Source organism: Notothenia coriiceps, unplaced genomic scaffold (assembly GCF_000735185.1).
Source record: "Notothenia coriiceps isolate Sejong01 unplaced genomic scaffold, NC01 NC01_scaffold00034186, whole genome shotgun sequence".
NCBI lineage: Eukaryota > Metazoa > Chordata > Actinopteri > Perciformes > Nototheniidae > Notothenia > Notothenia coriiceps.
The window spans coordinates 3,053-24,138 of NW_011366887.1; the positions used below are offsets into that span (position 1 = coordinate 3,053).

At 40.0% G+C, this 21,086-nt stretch overlaps 3 protein-coding genes across 4 annotated transcripts; 2 read left to right on the top strand and 1 right to left on the bottom strand.

The window, feature by feature from the left end:
* Positions 1-662: 662 nt before the first annotated feature.
* Positions 663-13,924, top strand: LOC104962031 (ATP-binding cassette sub-family A member 1; the record flags this gene model as incomplete). The annotated part of the gene is made up of 27 exons (XM_010790418.1): positions 663-720; positions 854-1,056; positions 1,918-2,047; positions 2,165-2,188; positions 2,471-2,616; positions 3,256-3,380; positions 3,512-3,613; positions 3,808-4,000; positions 4,273-4,367; positions 4,450-4,482; positions 4,603-4,708; positions 4,787-4,861; positions 4,972-5,141; positions 5,630-5,807; positions 6,191-6,306; positions 6,606-6,750; positions 7,022-7,145; positions 7,478-7,607; positions 7,944-8,070; positions 8,166-8,228; positions 8,470-8,576; positions 8,935-9,076; positions 9,231-9,365; positions 10,734-10,837; positions 11,024-11,116; positions 11,613-11,862; positions 12,585-13,924. Coding segments are annotated over 27 exons (3,654 nt in total), but the record flags the coding sequence as incomplete, so codon positions are not given.
* A 755-nt stretch (positions 13,925-14,679) lies between these two features.
* LOC104962029 (uncharacterized) lies at positions 14,680-17,115 on the bottom strand. 2 transcript variants are annotated; one of them, XM_010790415.1, is made up of 3 exons: positions 16,325-17,115; positions 15,477-15,573; positions 14,680-14,991 (listed from the first exon to the last, which is right to left on the bottom strand). In XM_010790415.1, the coding sequence occupies exons 1-3, from the start codon at positions 16,931-16,933 to the stop codon at positions 14,981-14,983; spliced, it is 717 nt and encodes a 238-aa protein (XP_010788717.1). In that variant the 5' UTR covers positions 16,934-17,115; the 3' UTR covers positions 14,680-14,980. The 2 variants fall into 2 exon arrangements, with proteins under 2 accessions (XP_010788717.1, XP_010788716.1); XM_010790414.1 differs by having other exon boundaries at positions 15,379-15,573.
* A 973-nt stretch (positions 17,116-18,088) lies between these two features.
* On the top strand, positions 18,089-21,008 carry r3hdm4 (R3H domain containing 4). The gene is made up of 6 exons (XM_010790416.1): positions 18,089-18,288; positions 19,347-19,504; positions 19,710-19,831; positions 20,079-20,196; positions 20,284-20,369; positions 20,915-21,008. Exons 1-6 carry the CDS (start codon positions 18,251-18,253, stop codon positions 21,002-21,004), a joined length of 612 nt encoding a protein of 203 aa, XP_010788718.1. The 5' UTR covers positions 18,089-18,250; the 3' UTR covers positions 21,005-21,008.
* Positions 21,009-21,086: the final 78 nt, after the last annotated feature.

Consider the following 21,086-nt stretch of genomic DNA (forward strand, 5'->3'; position numbering starts at 1 on the left):
AGTGCGGGTGCAGCGAGCTGTTTGGCCGATGCAGAGCGGAGTTTACGTGCTGGGGTGTACTGTTTAACCATGTCCTGGATGTAGGAAGGGCCAGATCCATTCGCAGCATGGTACGCAAGTACCAGTGTCTTGAAGTGGATTCTAGCAGTTACCGGAAGCCAGTGAAGGGAGCGGAGGAGCGGCGTGGTGTGGGAGAATTTTGGAAGGTTGAAGACCAGACGAGCAGCTGCCTATGCACAAGATGCTACAACCCACTGCCTGTGTTTTAACATGTTCTTTTGTTTTGTTTTATTTGTTTTGTTTTAATGTTCTGTATTTTAAATTGTTTTATTTAAGTATCCCCGTAATGTTTGTTGCATGTTTTAAATGTATTGTACTTGTTTAAAATGAAATGTGTTTTAGGTTGACTTTTAAAATCTGCCCAGGGATTACAGATGAAAAATAGCCTCTTGGCTAACTCTGGCACATTTACAGAAATGTTCATTAATGTGCACTGTCCCTGTTAAATAAATGAATAAATAAATTCTGTTTTCTTCAAGTTTGTATTTTGTTGGTCGAACGCACTTATTGTAAGTCGCTTTGGATAAAAGTGTCAGCTAAATGCAATGTAATGTAATGTAGTTTCCTCTGTAGACTTTAAGAAGTCTTCTTTGTGTTTTTAGGACAGTGAATCATCCATGAGTGAAGACACCGGCCTGGGAAGTGAGGAGAGCAACTCGTGTGAGTCTTTAATTCCCGTTCGGCCTTTACAATTTTAGTTTTGGAGGATTTTAATTTGTGAAACCACCAGTTTGACGATTGAATCGATTACTCACAGCATGATCTCTCTCTTTAACCTCGTCTCCACGGGCAGACCTTGCGGCGCTGCTCTCCCTGGCGCAGCAACACATCCCTGGGGCGAGGCTGGTGGAGGAGTCTGGGCGCGAGGCGGTGCTCAACCTGCCGCAGGCGGCTGCCAAGGACAGCAGCCTGGCCGTCTTCCTGGCCGAACTGGACAAGAGGCTGAGCGAGCTGGGCGTCAGCAGCTACGGCCTGTCGGACAGCACTCTTGAGGAGGTGAGAATTTTACATCGGTTTTTAATCGATACATACTGTAGGCTACATATGCTATTTGATCCACTTGCTTTTCACACACTGTTCAATTCAAAAGAAAATGAAATGGATGTAAATATGAATAATTATATGAAAATATAATATGAAAAACAATATAAACGTAATCATAGTTATTTAAGATGCCTCATACTTAAGAGTTATTTTGCCCTCACTATGCGTGTAATGTACTAAATGTCCAATGCAGCCAGCTGAACACTTCCAATCAAGAACCAATACATGTTGAACACAGCAATTGGCTTTTAAGATTTTTAATGAAAACAGAGACAAAAAAGGGACAGTTCAGACCAATAGGGACAAAACTGCTTTGAGACTCTGCTTAACAACTCAGCTTGTTAAGCGGCTGGCTTAAGAGCGTGCGTAGTTTGCGTGCGTGCGCAACATGTCATCAGCGCCTCACATTTTAACTCTTGAACTCATCCAAGATTCCCTTTGCCATTGTGCGTATGACAACAAATAGCAAAGCACTTGTCGTCCCACCTGTGTGATCTGCAGGAGCTCAGCCAGGTCTAATCAGCAGTTTGGATATTTGTGGAGCAGCCATGGTCTTAGTGGGTTTAACATTAGCATCAGATTAGCACTGATAGCTAAGTCTGATGACTTTACTCAGTCTGAATAACCGCTCGGTCTCTTCTTACCGCTGCAAAGCTTTTTTTACTGCCACCTGCTGTCAGCTGTCAGGGCCTGAAAATCATTTTAAGGGCTGTTACCTAACCCTAACCCAGACCTGGCAATGTAACTCTCACTAATCTCAACTAAAGGAATAATCTTGTTGTGTTTTATTATGCCCATTCTTCTCATTTCAAGATCTTTTTACGAGTGGCTGAGGAAACAGGGGTCGATGCTGACCCAGAGCTGCAGGCTGAGTCTCCCAGCAGGCAGCAGCCGTCAGCCGGGCAACGGGTGGAGAGGCAAGATGCTGAAGAGCCAGAAACAGGTCTGCACAAACACTTCCAGGCACAGATTTTTGTACATACCACACATTGTTTCCATGTACAGTGAGTCTGCTGTTTCGTCTCCAACTTTCATTGTTTGTTTCCATAATTGCTGCCAGGAAGGAAAAGGCTTCGTAAGCAAGGTACTTTCTGATCATCCTGTACTAAAAAATACCATCAGATGGAGAAAGAGATACTTCTTAGACACACACTCATAACCTTTAACTGTGAAAGTATAGAAATAAGAGGCTTGCTTGTTTTCAATAGCTTTACATTTAAATTCCACATTCTTTGTCATGTCATGTTTCAAATCAAGACATTTTCTATCGCTGTGACCCAACCCAACCCCCCGACCCAAGTGTCTTAATCTTATCACAGTTGGACAGCACTGACTGGATTCTACCTGTGTTTTCTCCTGCTTGCAGAACCTCAAGAGACGGACCTGCTGAGTGGAGATGGCCGAGGGGGGGTCCCGCTGACGGGCTGGTGGCTGACCTGGCAGCAGCTCAGGGCTCTCTTTATTAAACGCTGGCTTTACGCTCGAAGAAGCCGCAGGGGCTTCTTTGCTCAGGTGATGACAAATATCAGCAGCAGCTGTTAGAGAGCGAGATTCAAAGGCCATCCATCATCACAGAGTTTATTGTTTTCATAATGAGAACAAGTGCTCTCTTTTCTCCGGCAGTCAGTTGACTAATCAGTTAGTTTTGGCTTTGTTGTTGCTAATCCTTTCTCCATATGTTTGTGTTGAAGTGACTGAAGGGGAAAAAGCGTTTTTGATTACTCCAGTGTTGAGCTGGAATGTAATGTCCTCCGTCAGTGTAGGTCTACTTCAAGTGTTTGATCATGCTCAGGTTCAGACTGTTATAATATGTTTATGACAACAGTAAGCAAATAAGCCTACAGAAAAATACATTTTTTTATTGAAATACATTTTTTAATCTGGTATGTTAGTTCTTGAGTTAACATAATTCTCGCTTGTCTGGTTCTGAAATCGGTTGCTGCTCTGACTCAACACTGGACGATCAGAAATTGTTTAGCCCATTACTCACTTAAACACAGGAATGTGGGAAAACAGGATTTAGGTTGAAATATACCAAAGTTACCCTTTCACAACAAAACGAAAGTCAGTTTCTCTGTGCTACTCTATTTCCATGGCTGTTATTCATTCTCTCTGTGTAAGTTGTTCAGCTGATGGTTGTTTGCGCTTCAGATTGTGCTGCCGGCTGTGTTCGTGCTGATCGCCCTGCTCTTCAGCCTCATCGTTCCTCCCTTTGGGAAGTATCCCTCCCTGCAGTTGCAGCCCTGGATGTACGGGGAACAGTTCACCTTCTTCAGGTAGGCCTCCACCCAAACATTCACTCTGACCTTAATCAATACACAACAGATTTATAATATGTTTCCTCTGCTGTAAATTGGTTGGGTCTACCGTGTGGAATAACTCCTCCCCTCTGGTTAAATATTTACAGCAATGATGAACCTGGGAACCCGGCCATGAAGAAACTACTGGAAGCTTTGCTGGACCAGCCAGGTTTTGGTACCAAATGCATGGAGAGAGAGGACAACAGCACGTAAGAGACAATCCCTCTGAATACAGTGTACAATGTGTGTTAGCAGAATCAAAAGGAACAGTGATGAAGTTAGCGGGACACATGGTTCTGAAAATCAGGACTTAGAAGATAGTGAGTAAGAACACACTGAAGCAAAAGTAGTGGTAGTTGTATTTACTTAAACCACACATCTTTACTTCCTGTTTTCCGTGCAGGATTCCTGTGTGTGAAGACGAGCGGGGGGGCCTGTTCATGCGGCCTCAGTTGTCTTATACTTCCTGGCAGATGTTCAGCAGAGGCAACTGGAGCAGACACAAACCGTCGCCTGACTGTCAGTGTAGCACAGAGGACGTCCGGCGGATGCTCCCCGACTGCCCGCAGGGGGCCGGGGGTCTGCCGCCTCCACAGGTCAGTGGCTGTCAGACTGACCTATCAGAATGCAGTGTTTAATTATCTGACCTAAACACCTGGGATTGCAGATTCAAAACACCACCAATGCACATGCACATATTAACATTAAATAACCTTGATCTCCGGTCATTTCAAATGGAGCCAAAAGCACATACCGGGACAAAATGTTATATTACAGTTAATATGGAAATAAAAATACTGTCTATGGAAATGAATCTTAATGTGTCTGTATTTGGCTCCTGAGATCTTTTTGATTTGTTTTCTTTTAGAGAAAGAGGCTGACTGGAGACACCCTCCTAAATCTGACAAGTTATAACATCTCTGATTACCTGGTTAAAACCTACTCTCAGATCCTCAAGAAAAGGTACTTAATACACATTTTAAAAATGCATTACAGTTAAAAATATTCTTTACAAATTAACGTTTTACTTCTGTGTCATTTGCAGCATAAAAACCAAGAAGTGGGTAAATGAATTCAGGTAAGCTCCTGATTTTAAAGCATCATTTTGGAAGCAAAATATCTGCAGTAACACTATGCACGTGATGACATTTCAATAAGACTGCCAAGAAACAAACTTTTATACTGCTCTGTGTTGCAGATACGGGGGTTTCTCCCTGGGGGGCAGCTCCACTCAGACCTTATCTCAGGTGCATCATGTCCAAGACTCCATCACGGCCATCAGGACTCAATATCGAGTTCCACAGGTATAAGTAAGCTTCAGGGATGTTCCACTGATCCTGCTGTTGTCCTGAATACATCTGACGTTCTTTAATTCCTCACAGAACAGTTCACTGGATCATTTGCTAAACAGACTGCCAGATTTTCTAGGAGGACTGAACAGTCAAAACAATGTCAAGGTAAATGTGATTCTGTGTCTCTCTTTTTACTTTATGTTCAGCCTGTATTTACAGGAAGAATCTAACCTAAAACACTTTGACATTTTTCTCCTTTTCTTTTCTGTAATCAGGTGTGGTACAATAACAAGGGATGGCATTCAATGGTTTCATTTGTCAACGTGATGAACAACGGCCTGCTGAGAGCCAGTCTGGACCCCGGTCCAGAGAGGAGGAAATACGGCATCACTGCCTACAACCATCCGCTCAACCTCACCAAGGAACAACTCACAGAAATGGCTATGTGAGTTCAAAGCTGTGGAGTTTTGGGATGGATTTAGTTTACTGTGCTTGTTATATTACCTCAATTTGTATAAAGAAATAAATCCATCTTGGTCAGGGCCTTAAGGACAGATGGATTAGTGTCTAAAGGAAGATTTTGACAGTAAAAGGTTGCAACAAAAATGCAACCTTTAAACCAAAATGAGTGGAAACCAATAGCTGCGTGGAAGGTAAAATATTTTCACAACATGCATACAGTATTACTGTACAACAAAATGATGCTTCAATAATTGGTGCGCAGTAAGGGGAAGCTTACATTAAAAACAAATATTTTGGGTCAGAAACCAATCAACACATTTACCAAAAACCTCCTGAAAAATTGATTTCCTAATTGAACATCTGAAGTTAAACGGGATGTGTATTATTGATGGTTACACTGTCTATATATTGTGTATGTTAACGAGTGTTGCTCTGTACCTGACTTGTGTTTCTCCCTGCCTCCTCTGTCAGGATGACCACATCAGTGGACGTTCTAGTTTCCATCTGCGTGATCTTTGCCATGTCCTTTGTGCCGGCCAGCTTCATCCTTTTCCTGATTGAAGAGCGAGTCAGCAAAGCCAAACACCTTCAGTTTGTCAGCGGAGTCAAACCGATCCTCTACTGGCTGGCCAACTTCAGCTGGGACATGGTCAGTTCTGAAGAAGAGGAAACATTTTACTATCAGCCAGTTTTCCGGTGCTTGGATTTCACAAAAATATTAAAAAAAATCTCAAATTAAATGTAATATATACATCTAAATCTCAACCTTTACCAAGATAGGCAGAAGGTTCAAGCTAAATATGTTTTTAACCTCGCTCAAATTTTGTTCCAACTTAATGAAACATCCTGTTGCCCCACCAATGCAGCTTTTTGCATTTTCTTCAGTTAAGGGGATGCATTTTGGGGTTTTTACATCTTGACCCGGTGTACAAATGTACTTTTCTTCAATAATCTGCATTCGAATATTCTCAATAGAAAATGTCCTGGAATTCATATTTTTCAATGTTCAAATGTTTTGTTGTCCTCTTTCAGTTGAACTACACCGTCCCGGCCACCATGGTGGTGCTGATCTTCATCTGCTTCCAGCAGCAGTCGTACGTCTCTGAGACCAACCTGCCGGCTCTCATCCTGCTGCTCCTGCTCTACGGGTACGACCAGGCTCAGGCTCCCCTCACTGCTATCCTCACTGCTGCTCTTCTAATACCATGCACAATCAAGTGTCACAATAATATGATCTAATCGTCTCTTTCACCAAAGATCATTCTTACCACCATCTGTTTGCTCCAAACACAACTATCAAAGCAAACGCATTTATCGCCATGATCATACATTTTCTCATTAGACACAATCATTTATTTTATAGATGTAACCCACCTATTGTCCGGGTTTAATTAGTGTGTAACAAAAGTGAAGAATCTGCATTGATTAACCTAATTATCCGTTGTAGGTGGTCCATCACCCCTCTGATGTACCCAGCATCCTTTCTGTTCTCCGTGCCCAGCACAGCCTACGTGGTCCTGACCTCCATCAACCTCTTCATCGGAATCAACGGCAGCATCGCCACCTTCGTCCTGGAGCTGTTTGTTGATGAGGTATTAACAGAGACAAATATGTATTTATTAAATAATTAATTTCTTTCTTTCGGTACAAATATTCATAAGTCTGAGGTTTTTAATCATTAAGAAGGTATAAGGTAAAAACGCACACGGTACTGCTGCAAAGCCCCCCTCCTCTCACTTACTGCTGCCTGATGTCTTGTCTCTCATCATTTAAACATGGCAAATGCAGAGTTCTGGTTGACAAATAAAACAACAGGGGTGCTGTGTAGATTTGTATTTCATTTTGTTCGTCTTTTCTTTCTAGCATCTGAACGAGGTGAACAGGATCCTGAAGAAGGTGTTTCTTATCTTCCCTCATTTCTGCCTGGGACGAGGACTCATTGACATGGCCAAAAACCAGGCCATGTCCGACGCCTTCCAGAGACTGGGTACGTGAATATCCTTCTCAAATAGTTGTCTAAAACTCTAGACAGTATTTCAAAGCTGAATATGATTTTTCTGAGGAATCATAAAGGTCTGAGCTTTTGCTGCTTGATTGCTGTGGTGATTGTGTGCTGCACTTTGAATATATCAGATATAGCAACTTGTTTCTGTGTTATAGGACCCCTTTCTGAATTAGTTACCATTTGTAACAATGCTCTTTGGAGTTATTTCATGGATACTTTAACACTCAAACTGCCTATTAGACTGCAGCAAACACAAATCACGTAAGACATTTCAATATATGTGTTTGTGATTGTGTGTGGTTTTGCTCCTCCAGGCACAAAGCAGACTCTGGACCCTCTTCAGTGGGACTTTGTAGGGAAGAACCTGTTTGCCATGGCAGTTGAGGGTCTTATCTTCTTCATCTTCACCATACTGCTGCAATATAAGTTCTTCATTAATTTCAGGTACGTTTTTAACAACTATTTGAATATTATTAATAACATTCAGACAGAAGTTGAGGTTGGAATCAAGCTACAGCATCTGTACCAAAATGCCTTTGTCTGAATGTCTTTCATTTTTGTAAAACACCTTGAATTGCCTTGTGTTGAAAGGTGCTATATAAATAAACTTGCCTTGCCTTACCAAAGTGATTGTGAAGAAACACATTTCTAAAAAGTAGATTTGAAAAATAAATGTTCAGCAAACAAATGAGTGCTGTCTCTGTGGAACATCAGGAAGATAATGTTACACTGCGCCATAGTGACAAATGTTACAGTTTGATCTTGTATGTCTCCGTTCAGGCCGTGGTGGTCCGAGCCTGAGGTGCCTCCTCTTGGTCCAGAGGACGAAGACGTGGCCAGGGAGAGAGAGAGGGTGATAAGTGGCAAAGCCCAGTCAGACATCCTAACCATGTTAGACCTGAGCAAGGTAAACATCTGCATTCAGCCCACATTGATTTGTTTCCTGCTGCAGCGTTATGAATTTCTGCTTGATCATAAAACCAAAAACCTTTTGGTTTGCAGGTTTATAAAGCAGGCAAGATGCCGGCAGTCGATCGTCTCTGCCTCGGGATTCCTCGGGGAGAGGTGGGAGGAGAAAGAAGCCTCTGTATATTCCAGCAATGTTTGGACTAAATTACTGTTTACTAAATTACTAATACAACAAATCCTCAAAAGGATGTAGTCCCAGTTGCTGAATTTGTTTCTCCTTGTGTTTATGTCAGAATCTGAATTCTCTGTATTAGTGCATATAAATATATAAGATAAGAAGATAGTATTAAAATTAGATGAAAATAATAAATTACCATAAAATATTTGTGTCCTCCAGTGTTTTGGCCTGCTGGGGGTGAACGGCGCAGGAAAGACCTCCACTTTTCGCATGCTGACCGGAGACACAAGCATCACCAACGGAGAGGCTTTCCTGAATCAACACAGGTACAAACCCTCCGCTATTCAAAAGCTTTGTTCTACTAAGTGAGTTACATCAAATGAAATGTAAACTTTAGATTATAATCTTTCCTTACTATAAGAGGAAATTCATAATAAGAGAAAGGAAAAATGTACTTGGAATATTTTCTCTCTTGACATGTCAATAACAACTTTTAAACCATGATTCTATTTCATTAAGGGGCATTATTTGTCTCATATTTAGAATTATTCCTGAATGTTATGTGTCTAAGAGATATTGTAAAAGAGATATCTAAATGCTGCTTCTGTGATGAAATAAAGAATAAATTAAATAAAAAAAGATAAGTATTGTTCTAGCTGTTGACTCTGTCTCTGTGGTTCTCAGTGTGACAACAGAGATGGAGCGAGTGCACCAGCTGATGGGTTACTGTCCGCAGTTTGACGCCATCAGCGACCTGCTGACGGGTCGGGAACATCTGGAGCTGTACGCCCGCCTGCGGGGAGTTTCAGAGGAGTCTGTCGCCAAGGTAACATGTAGGAATAACTTACACCAAAAAACAAGACATTTGAGTTTTGTGATTTCTGAATTTGTCTGACGCAGTTAAATAATTAACATGACAGGTATATTAGGCTGCACTGTGATAGACTCTATAGTAATGTACCTGTTCTGCTGTCCTGCAGGTGGCGCAGTGGGGAGTGACGAAGCTGGGACTCACCCAGTACTCTGAGCGGGAGGCGGGAGGATACAGCGGAGGCAACAAGAGAAAACTCTCTACCGCCATCTCCCTCATCGGGGCTCCGCCTGTTATATTCCTGGTGAGAAACGATTCACCAAACAGCTGGAGAGCAACCGCCAATCTCTCCTCCAAGGATAAAAGTTAATACCACTAGATAACTTGGATGGACATGGGGAAAAAGCCCTATGATTTTACATTTTCTAAATTAAAAAAACACAAACTTCCGCTGCAAAATCATCATAGATTTTGCATTTAAAACTTCACAGCTGTCACCTCAAGATACAAATAAATGTACTGCTATTATACTCTTGTTACCTTGATTATGTGGTGAATAACTAACTTAATGATTGGTGCTACTCACTTATGAGCAGTGTTGGGCAAGTTACTTTTAAAAAGTAACTAGTAATAGTTATAGTTACTGCTCTCAAAAAAGTAACTAGTTACTTTATTAGTGACTAAATTATAAAAGTAACTAGTAACAAGTTACTTTACTTTAAAAATAATAACGATACATATACAAGTTGTTGTGTTGTTCTGTGGCACAGTAAGAGAAAAGACAATTCCCCATCATTGTAACAATTATCCTTATGAAATGTAGTGGAACAATAAAACACAAAAGATATGTTTAGACATTTTGACAGGCATCTTTATTGTAGCCTCAACAATCAAGTTCTAAGTAGTGCACTTGTAGTGCAATATGAAATAAAAACAACTACACTCTTTTGGCAGTGTACACATTAACAACAACTACATTATTTTGGCAGTGTAACAATTAAACAAGAACTACACTCTTTTGGCAGTAACAATTAAATAAATAATAAACTGTAAGACTGACACTGAAGACAAACAAACTATTTTCAGCCTCACAAAAACAAACTAACAGTAAAATAATTTACCTCACATCTGGCCATTTAGCATAAACAAAATCAATAATGGTGGATAAACTTAAGAAGAGGTGCTTTCAGCCTTTAAGTAATACCTTGAGATGCTTTTCAGTAAGGCTGGTGGTGGGTGTTGCCGTGTTTGTGTGTCTGTGTATTTTCCCCATAAGGCAAGACCCGTCGACTCTGTCTCTGATTGGCTTACCCTGAAATCTTACCCCGCGTTAACTAATCATCACTCCTCTCTGGTCACTTTCACTTTTCCATGGTACTGTTAGAGGACATCACTGTATCCGCCTGTAAGTTACATCCGCAGAGAGATTCGGTTCAGTTGGATCACATAATGTAACGCAGTAACGCACCCATTTAAATCACAGTAACTATAACGGCATTACTGAATGGGAATAGGTAACTAGTAACGTTATTAGTTACCGCAAAAGGTAGTTGCGTTACAGTAACGCGTTAGTTTGTAACGCGTTAGACCCAACACTGCTTATGAGTAGCAAGCTTATATTTATAATTCTTTCTTATTATGATTGTTCCCTTGATGTTTCATTTCTTATTAGGATGAGCCCACCACTGGCATGGACCCAAAAGCCAAAAGGTTTCTGTGGAACTGCATCGTCAGCGTCACCAAAGAGGGGAGGGCTGTAGTCCTCACCTCACACAGGTAGGAGCAGGTGTACACTAAATATTTTTGTATACTAAATACATGGCAGGCACAACTTCCTGTTCCTTTAATAGAGCACTGAAACATCTAAATGAATATTCTGCTGCTTCATCACATCCCTCCTAAGAATGTCCTCATAGTGTATGTATAACAAATGTTTACGGTGTTTTTATCTTGTACGGTCAGTATGGAGGAATGTGAGGCTCTCTGCACCAGAATGGCCATCATGGTGAACGGCAGATTCCAGTGTCTTGGATCTGTACAACACTTGAAGAACAGGTAAGCTTACTTATTTCTGTGTAACCTCCATAACACAAGTTAAACAATGAATGAATGTTGGAGATTTGGGTTGTTTTATGTCTCACATCTCCACTGCGCCTAACTAAATCCCTCGCCTGTATCAGTTTTCAAACGCAAAGCGTGCTCCCTGATGTTCCCATGGAGATGAAACAATCTCTTTACAAGCTAGCAAAATGTATATAGGTTATTAAAATATTGCACATTTCATAGACACAAGTCAAAAAGTTCTTAACTGTCAAGGAACTAAAAAGTAAATAAGAATCACATACAGAATCAAACGATAAACCAGATCAAATATACAAGGGGCAAACATGCATAGGACATAACTTAAAACTAAATATACAGTATATTTGCAATATAGATCTACTGTAAATACCATTCTGAGTTTAACTTTTTCTATATTGTGTGTTTTTATAATTAAATTCCATTAAGCTGTATTCATTAATTGTATTCATTAAATGTCGATATCTCCCAGGTTTGGTGATGGCTACACCATTGTTCTCCGTCTGATGGACAACATGTCGGAGCCGGCCTCGTGCCCCATCAGCAGCTTCATGCAGAGCTCTTTCCCCAGCATCGAGCTGAAGGAGCGCCACCAGAGCGTGCTGCAGTTCCAGCTGCCCTCACACGCCTGCTGCCTGGCTCGGGTCTTCGAGGTTCTGGCCAACAACCACGAGGAGCTGGGCATCATCGACTTCTCGGTTTCACAGACCACTCTGGACCAGGTGAGAGCAACTCAAAATCCTGCATCTTGTGATGTAATGGTGCTGAACCGTGATTTTCTGTGGATAGAACTAAACCAATCTTTACATCTTAAATATCCTTAATGGAGCCAGTGAGTCATTTGCTCAATGGATGCTATTTCCCATGAGGCTTTGCTCTCTGGCTGGTTTTACAGTAAGGCAGCATCAATTAAATGATGAACAAACTATTGTTAAATTGACAATCACATGTCGACAATAAAGAGTATTGATAATCGTACTATATAACTCTAATTCGTATCTGCATTACCTGTATTATCACGCACTCTCATTATTTGACATGAGTATGTGAAATATTACAATGGTACAACATGTAGATCATCTTTTTATTTCAAGTTACAGTGTACTTAATGAGGGGTTGCCAAGTTGTATCAAATGGAAAAAGAGAAGGTGTTCATTAAATCTTCCAGCCACATTTATTGATATTTGGTGCAGCAGTTCTGTTCCAATATGTGAAAAATGATTATTATTATAGTTTATTGTATTTTGTTACTATTTTTGCAATTTTTCAGGAAGAAATCTAGTTTCAACTCTTGAGCAGTTTGTTGGTTTTATTTTAAAAGTGGTCAGTTAAGAGATATTAGGAAAAAAAATGTGATGGCTAACTGACCATCATTACTGTCAGAGCAAACCAGGCTAATTTAAATCAATCAAACAATGACATTAAACCTGATTCATTTTTATAGGTGTTTGTCAACTTTGCCAAAGAGCAGAAGGATGACGACGTCCTCACTGATGTTATCATCAGCAACAGTACAGTACAGACCAAACTGACCACTTTGGTTAACAGGGTTAACCCTCCCACCATCCTTCCACTGCCGCCCATCACTCCCCCTCAGCCGAGCAAGAGCCCGCAGCAGCCCGCAAAATCATCTGGCAGCAAACCCAAGGAGGGGAAATCAAAAAATCCCAAACCTGGCATGGTGAAATCTAAAGAGGGCAAAGCTAATTGGGAAAAGAGCAGCAGCATGGCAATGACACAAATACCTCAGAAAGAGGAGAAGGCTCAGAGGACGAGCCGGAGGGCCAGCGGTGGATCAGACAGCAGTTCTGGTGGAGCTCAGGGAGAAACTAGTCAATCCAGTAAACGCAAAGCAGAGAGCTCCAGTCAAAATCCCTCTGCACTGTTCATAGTCGACGGCAACACACAGGACAGCGCACTGTGAATTGGACTGCTGTAACACAACAAGAAGTTTTGAACACTTGCTGTACGTTCATCCGAATGTTTTTCAGCGCAACAGCGCACAGGGTTAGAAGTGGAAGAGATGGACTATGAAAGTTACTGTAGGGGTAAATGTATCTCCTCTGAAAAAAGAAAGGTGAGTACCTCATAAAATGGCTTTGGTGCCTTGTTCACCTTGTTAACATATCTGTAGCTTTTATACCCTTTTTTGGGTTCATAAATATAACACTGTCTTCTCTTTCTGCATCAATGTCATCAATCCAAAGTTATAGAAAATATTATGCAAGGCTCAATGTAAAAACAAGGGGTGGCGTTCCTCAGGGCTCAATCATTAGACCTCCCACAATCTCATCTTTACTTTGCAAAAAACACTTTAAAAAAAAAGAGAATGCTGCAAATGCTCAAACAATGACTGAAGATCATGCGTTACATTAAATGATTATGAGGATTTTATGTATTAAAGCATTTAAGGGGTTGTTTCACAACAATATGCAGTATATCTGTATAGAATTGTTACTGCGGGTTCATTGTGAAATACCTCATACATATTAAATGATGAACTTGACAAGTTTTTTTTTTAATTAAACATTTATTTTGTCTTTTATCTGTCAAAAGATTTATTTTTATTTTTTGTGTGGGTAACAGCCACTGTTGAAACCGAGGGTATTGTTTATCACTAATTAGGGCATATTTGGCTTTTGTATTTTAACAGTATAAGTCACATTTGAAAGCAAACTCATAAACTTCCTGCACAGATCTTAAAGGTAGAGTAGGTCATTCACTTCAGAAAAACTTTTTGTTATATTCCATGGAATGCTCTTAACATCCCGATAGCAATGAATACATGAAATGCTTTGACAATAAATACATAAAAAAATGTCATCTGTGGAATCCGTAGTACTGTAAAAAGCACGACCAATCATCTGAGCCGGCCCGGCTAAAATAACTGGATGGCCTACCTGCCTGCATATTAGGAAGTCTGAAGGAAGGGGCAGATTTTTATTTGGCTGCGTACTTTCAAATTCTAGCGCACTCGAGCTGGTTTCTCCATTCTTACCTACCCTACCTTTTAATAGATCTGCAAATCCCAATTAATTATGACAAGACAATTAAATGTAACAAAGTGTTGTTAAATAATGCCAAATTGCAACAATCGAAATTAAATCATATTTCAAATCAAATAGATCTGAGATCTATAATACAAATAATTAAAAATAGGGTTCAGTCTGACCACCAATCACAACAGATTTACCTTCAGTCAAAGCTGTTTTTTTTAAGATTCTTTCCATAAACTGTATTTCCTCTTTTTTCTATCTTTCTATCATTCTGTCACAGCAGCTGACTGAATGTCCAAAGCAGGTTCTTACTGCACTGTTACATATTCAAAAGATTGTTACAAAAGTAACTATAGGCATGAAACAAATATATAACTGTACAAGATCAAATGTTTGAAAAGTTTAATGTATTGAGAAGGCTGAAATGATGCAGGAACATAAAGATGGATTAAAAAGGATGTCATTTCTGAATGAACGTCTGTACAACTGAATGTAATGTTAATGTATTATGCTTGAAACGTTATACTTGAACCTTAATGTATCTGTGCATCTACTATAAGAGCATTATATACTGGAGATATGCTAGTATAGGAAAGGAGAAACGGGTATCTGTCTGTTGTGAATGTTTTGTCCTGAAGAAAAATAAAACTATATGGTTTCCTGTATACTTTTTAAAACACGCTGTGCTGTATGTTGTGCGTCCAGTTTGTTGTTTTCGGTGAATCACTGCTGTGCGTTGGAAGTCGGGAGGTTTATCTTCGTCATTGTGAGGCTGAGCATCGGTGTTGATGCAGATACAAGTGGAGGAAGGATCATCTGTTTACACGACATCTCCCCACTGATGCTACTGCTTCACTGTTCAAAGACAAGAGAGAAACCAAATGTAATGGATGGTTTTCTACACACTGGATCTACCAATATTGCCCCGCTTATATTCCAGTAGTATTTAGACCATTATGGGGCTATAAAATGAGTGTTAGATACTCTTAAGGATACATAATAAATGAATAAGGTTTCGTATATAATTTAAGGTAATAATCCTATAGGTAAAAAACAAAAATATTACACTATGTTCACCTCTGTTATAGCTATTATATATGTGTACAGTCTTAAATTGATATTTAATTTAACTTTCAAATCAAATATGAACAATGCCGTAGCTTAAATGTAACCCACTACTGTATTCCCCTTTTGTATTATAGCTACAGTAAAATACAAGATTCTCAAAACCACCACGCGTACGTATGTATTGGCCAAGTTTCTGTCCTCTGTAGCGCTTTTTTCTCTCAAGTGCTGCTCTCTAACAGGCACCAGGAGATGATCTGCTGGCCCTTCATCACCTCCTCTCCTCTTCCTCTTCAGTTTCTGTGTGACCATCTGCAGCAGAGTGTCCAGGCTGGACAGGGAGATGTCAGGAAGACGAAACTCTGGAGATCTCTGCAGAGAGAGAGTAGAGTCAGTCAGACCTATAGGGTGAGGATGTTTTAACCCTAACCCTATCACAGACATTGTGACTTAATCATGTTCATTGCAGAAGTTCATGATGATCCCTTCTGTTTTCCAGTAAAGGTAAACGTTTTGGTTTTTCTGTTTTCATTTTCTTTACCTATCATTTATTTTTTGTGGCAGAAAATCCTACCTGATGTTTGTTAGCAATCATCTGAGCTAATCTATCTATTATATTATATATATTTTTTATATTATAGCATAACAATTTATCCACATAAAATACATTCATACCTTTTTTTCCACATAACATTTCATCTGTTTAAGCTGAATTGAGATTGACTCCTAATAATCTACAATTGCACCAAGCTATGCGTATATGTACAATCATAATTTACATGAATGATATTACCAGATCAGCAGCTCTTTGAATAGCCTCTAATGTTTCTCCCTCAGCCTTATTAGCAGAAGCGATTGACAGCTCTGAGATTAGTAGGTCATGGAAGGATGATATCCATTGCTTGATAAATAAAGTATGTGGGGGTTTCCATCGTATTACCTATCATTATTTTGGTCTACTTTTTTGTTGTTTGTTTTCCATTTTCAATGGGTAATGATGCCTTTTTGTATTTGTTTGTATCAAAACAAATCTTCATCTCCTGACCTGCTAACTATTTGGTGTTCCTATTGTATGTTTTATTTTCATTATTGTGTATTCAGCTGGTTTAGTAGGTATACTCACACTTTTAGAGACCATGGGGTTGTCCATCCAGAACCTGCAGTCTGCTTCTTGTCCTTTAACCAACCCGTTGCCTCTGCAGTCTTTTGTAGTGACGTTTGGAGAGATGCCTCTTGTTTTTTCAGATAATCTGATAGGAGGCAGAGGAGTATGGCATCTCTTCTGACACTCACAAAACTCAGCAGCAGATTTAGGTTGAGTTACAGGTGGCCGCACAGAGCCAGAATTGAATGATTGTTCAATATCAGTGTCCAAATGTAATCCCAGGAAAGAATCAAGTGTTTGTTCCACTGACTCATCTGTGCTACTGGTTTCTGTGTCTTCTTGATTTATGCAGCTGTTGTTCTCTTTCTTCTCTTCTTCGTCCACATTCTCCTTGGCTGCAGCCAGGACAGGCATCAGGTTGACACATAGCCTCATTTTATTCCCTGAAGTCTCACATGTAGTAGCCTTGGTTGAGATCGAATTTGAGGCGAAGACTTTAATCTTCTCCTTTGATTTCACGGTTCTCATCTGGGGAAGTGATATCTTCATTTTACCTACGATCATCGGAAAAGCGTCTGGTTCATGTTCTTCTAGTTTTATCTTCCTTGTCCTCTTCTCTCTCATCATTCCAACAGTTGTATAAAAACACCTTTGATAATCTTTAATGGTGTGGTTCAAACATCTCTTGCAAATGATTTTTAAATATAAAAAGAAATGTCCTTTGCTGTGTTTTGTTTCTCTCAGACGTAACAAACTGAACAGTTCTCCGTTTCTCTCTCGCAGCAGTGAAAAGAAAAGCACAGAATGTTGCAGGCCTATAAAACTGGCTGTTATGGTAACATGCACACAAACGTCACCCTTAATCTGTGATTTGGGAGTCAATGCTTTTTGTTTTCTTTTATTATATCAAAGGATGAAATATGTCTGAGCTAAACCCAGTCTTTGATGCTGTATTATAAAAATGATGGAGGTGGCAGAGGCAGTTTTACTTGTAAATTATGGAATTTTTTTGATGAGGCGTGTCAAAGATTGTCTATTGACAAGATGAATCACACAGAAGTTGATGAAAAACATTTGTCATGCACATTTCTACCTATATTTAAAAACACAATAACTACCACAGGAAACGTCATTGTGATGCTGTCAAAGCATGGCATGTCCAGGCATTAATCAGAATCAGAATTCTTCACGCACAATACATTTGCTTTGGTTAGTGGTGCATAGACAAAAACCAAGATATAGAGTCAAAAATAATGCAATACTATTTTTTACTTTTTAAATAAATACTATGTGTAGTTATTTATTTAATTAGATACAATGTTAATGTTGAAAATAATGAAAGAGATGAGAGAGGGCAACACATATCCTGAGGTGTGCTAAAGTTCAAAGTATTTAGAATACAAAACAGACAGAGATAAATAGGCCTTTGTGTATTTACGTGAAGATATTATTCAATGTAACAGGTATAAACCTATAAACAGGTGGAACAGATTGTCGTTTACCACCCACGACTATAATATTGTTAACAGTTATTTGTGTAACGCGATACAAATGTTCATAGGCTACATATTATTATTATTACAGAAATAACACATTAAAGTACATGGCAAAATAATGATTGAAGGAGGAAAACATGTTTACAAAATACAAATGTTTTTAAATGTGTTTAATATAATTGATATTGTTAAAGATATTGTATGTTTTGAAGCATTACAACATGTAACTATAGCGACAGAGTGAGAGCTCCTCATTTCCTCCGCTCTGTGTTTCAGCTCTATTTGTGTTCACTGTCAGGCTAGCAGCCGAGAAGCTATCTTCCCACAACAACCCCTGCCAAACTCACCTTTTAAACTTCTCTTTCCCTCGTTATTGCGTCTTTTTGTTTCTACACGGTCCGTAAGGATACAAAGCGTGTTTTTCTTTCCGTGTTTGTGCAGGAATAAAATGGTGGTTTTGACAAATAATGAAGAACAGGATTATATGTGAGTAAAAATAACGCTAGCATGCTAGTTAGCTTTAGCTTGGATGACAGTTAAATAGCCATTTTTACCACCTCTCGAGTGCCAGCTCTGTTGATAATCCTGCTCATTTGTTGACGTTACTTGGAGTTAAATCATCTGTATGTTAGCCGTTTAACAGCTGGCAGCTAACCAGCTAACTGGATTATCTTGTGTGTGGCTCTTTAAATTCATGGTTAAATCTTGCCTGGGTGTTTCTACTTGATCTGATAAATCCTTCACTTGGCACTTGCTACAACACACATTATTCGTATTATGTAGATATTTCCTCGCTAGCATGTACAGTTCAGAGGGAACATATTGCTTACATTTAAAATATGGTTTAAAACTGCATCAATGCTTCTGCCTGGTTACTTAGATTCACGATTGCTAAAGTTTGCATTTCAAGAGGAAATGATATGATATCTAGTGTTGGATAAACCCCACTAGACGGGCAGAGATTACATCAGATGATGTGGCTGTAGTGTTGCTAACAACCTGCAGGCTAAAAATGGCAACACCCACTGACCTACATCTGCAGCTCCTGCAGATTGCCATTACTTCTCAGATGCATTTAGAAAGACTGCAGAGATAAAACACAAGCAGCACATTACAATAAAGGAGATAATATACACCCTAGCTCTTAGCTAAGGGTGGTTTAAGTAAGTCATCTTTCACAACCACTCTTTTCTTGCCAATAATATTATGATGTAATGACATACTGCATGGCTGTACTGATGCAACGTTTCACCTTGTCATTCAGATCATTTGCAATAGACTAAGTGTGCTTTCTCCCGTGCTGTGCCTTTCACCATCACCCCTCCTTCATACCCGATATACTGTATGTTCCTCAAAACTGAAGGGTTACACTTTTTTCTGAATGCCTTTACTCTCCCTCGTGGTTAAAGACATTGGAGGAATGGTAAAATAGTCATGGCTTCAAACACTTACTGTTATCTATAAGATCTGAGGTGCTGTTACTTCCTCTTTAGAAGTTGTGTGACTAAATGAGCTATTGTGACATTTGTACTGTGTTTTCTCAGCCTGATAGAGGAGCGTCAATGCAGCTCCCTGCCCAACTCTCCAGCCAAGCGAGTGTCTCCCACCAAAAAGAAGCAGTTCTATATAAACCAAGCCATCCGCAACTCTGACCTCACTCCTCGAGCCAAAGGCAAGAAGAGCCTTCGCCGACTGGAGAACAGTAAGATCTTTTTATAGATGATATGATGTTGTTATCTGCTGCAGGATGAGCAATGCCGGACAATCCTTAAAGACTGAGTGCCTTAAACAGTGAAAAACAACATTTACATTGAATCGTCACCTCTTTTAAATCCTCAATCTGTCCTTAAGTGTTGCTCATATCACAACTGTCCACGTCTTTCTTTCCCTTCTTCTCTGAAAACCAGCTCGCTACCTTGCTAATCTTCTTGAGAAGGATGAGTGCACCAAAGATGATCTGGAAGTTTGCAGTAACCCAGCGATCCCATCCATCTTCACTGAAGCCTGCACCAACGGAAACTACATAGAGGTAAGTTGTCTTCAGCTGGGCTGAGAGTGTCTCTCAGGTCTCTCTTGGTTTTGGATTTCTTTAGTTTTTCCCAACACTAAAAACGGTACAGACTTGTTTTGGGGGAGGTTTTTCCTTTTCAACTCGTGACAAAAGCCAGAGACCAATAGCTTGTCTTGCACCAAACATCACATCTTAGTTGAATCTAAAAGCGCTCATTAAACAAATATATGTTAAAAATGTGCTTTTTATTCTCTTTCTCTTTTAGCCATGGAATGACTTCATGAATTGCTCAGGTGAGGAACAGGAGAAGCTGCTGTCTCTGCTGGAGCTGGAGGGGGCCAAGAAGAAAAGCACCAGCGGCCCGATCAAAGACCAGAGGAATGGTGAGCATCTTGGCCTGTGATTCTTTGTATGCCGGGCTGTTGAGTAAAGTGCGGCTGTTTGTATGACCCTCACTCATCTCTGCACAGTCAATCCTGCCTTCAGCGCTCAGGACTGCTTCCAGAGGATCGATCGCAGACTGCGAGCGACTCTCAAACGGAAACAAATCCCCATGGTGAGCTTCATCTTCTCCGTACCTACAGTGGCTTTAAACTTAAAGGTCCCCTATGATACAGTTTTTCATCAATATATTATAGGTCTCAGATATATACAAACATGTCTCTGAAGTGTTTCCTGAGACTTTCAGAATCTCTTTACACAGAGGGTACACATGTTTATGTATAAAAGACATGAAAAAGTGGATTTTAAGTCAAAGTCTCAACTTGTGATCAGTTGTCTGTCCGTACGGTGATCAAATACCTGGTGGACTAGTCCTTCCTGCATCTCTGCTGTGCATCAAACCCAGAGGCTTCACTAGCTTGTTGTCTCGCAGTCACCATCACACAAATATTTGTTTCCTTTTCCTAGTTGACGTGAAAACAGTGACGTGCTGTCACAGATTTTTTCAAATGACAAACATGTTTAACCACAACCATGACTCAGCAAGAAAGCCCGCAGGTTCAGTATTTGGCTCAAGCATAAACCAGGCTTGAGGACTCATGTTGGGATGTAGGTTGATCCTCCTGGCTGCCACTCAATGTGATGTTTCTCTCCTCACAGGGAACTCTGGAAATACTTGAGGAAAACGTCCTGAGCTTCTTCATCGCTCAGCCCAACTCTGTTTACACAACCAACCTAGCCAGCAGGTAGAGATCCTTTTCCTATATTCAGTGTAGGGCTGCTCAATTAATCGTATTTTAATCGCAATTACGATTTTGGCTTGCAACGATTA

Excerpts from the sequence above, each read along its gene's own strand:
- LOC104962029 (XM_010790414.1), bottom strand. The coding sequence starts at position 16,933 with ATGATGAGAGAGAAGAGGACAAGGAAGATAAAACTAGAAGAACATGAA. Across the intron at positions 15,574-16,324 it reads ACCCCATGGTCTCTAAAAGT|AGATCTCCAGAGTTTCGTCT; the intron begins GTGAGTATACCT and ends CTCTCTCTGCAG.
- r3hdm4 (XM_010790416.1), top strand. The coding sequence starts at position 18,251 with ATGGTGGTTTTGACAAATAATGAAGAACAGGATTATAT. Across the intron at positions 18,289-19,346 it reads AATGAAGAACAGGATTATAT|CCTGATAGAGGAGCGTCAAT; the intron begins GTGAGTAAAAAT and ends GTGTTTTCTCAG. Across the intron at positions 20,370-20,914 it reads AACGGAAACAAATCCCCATG|GGAACTCTGGAAATACTTGA; the intron begins GTGAGCTTCATC and ends CTCTCCTCACAG.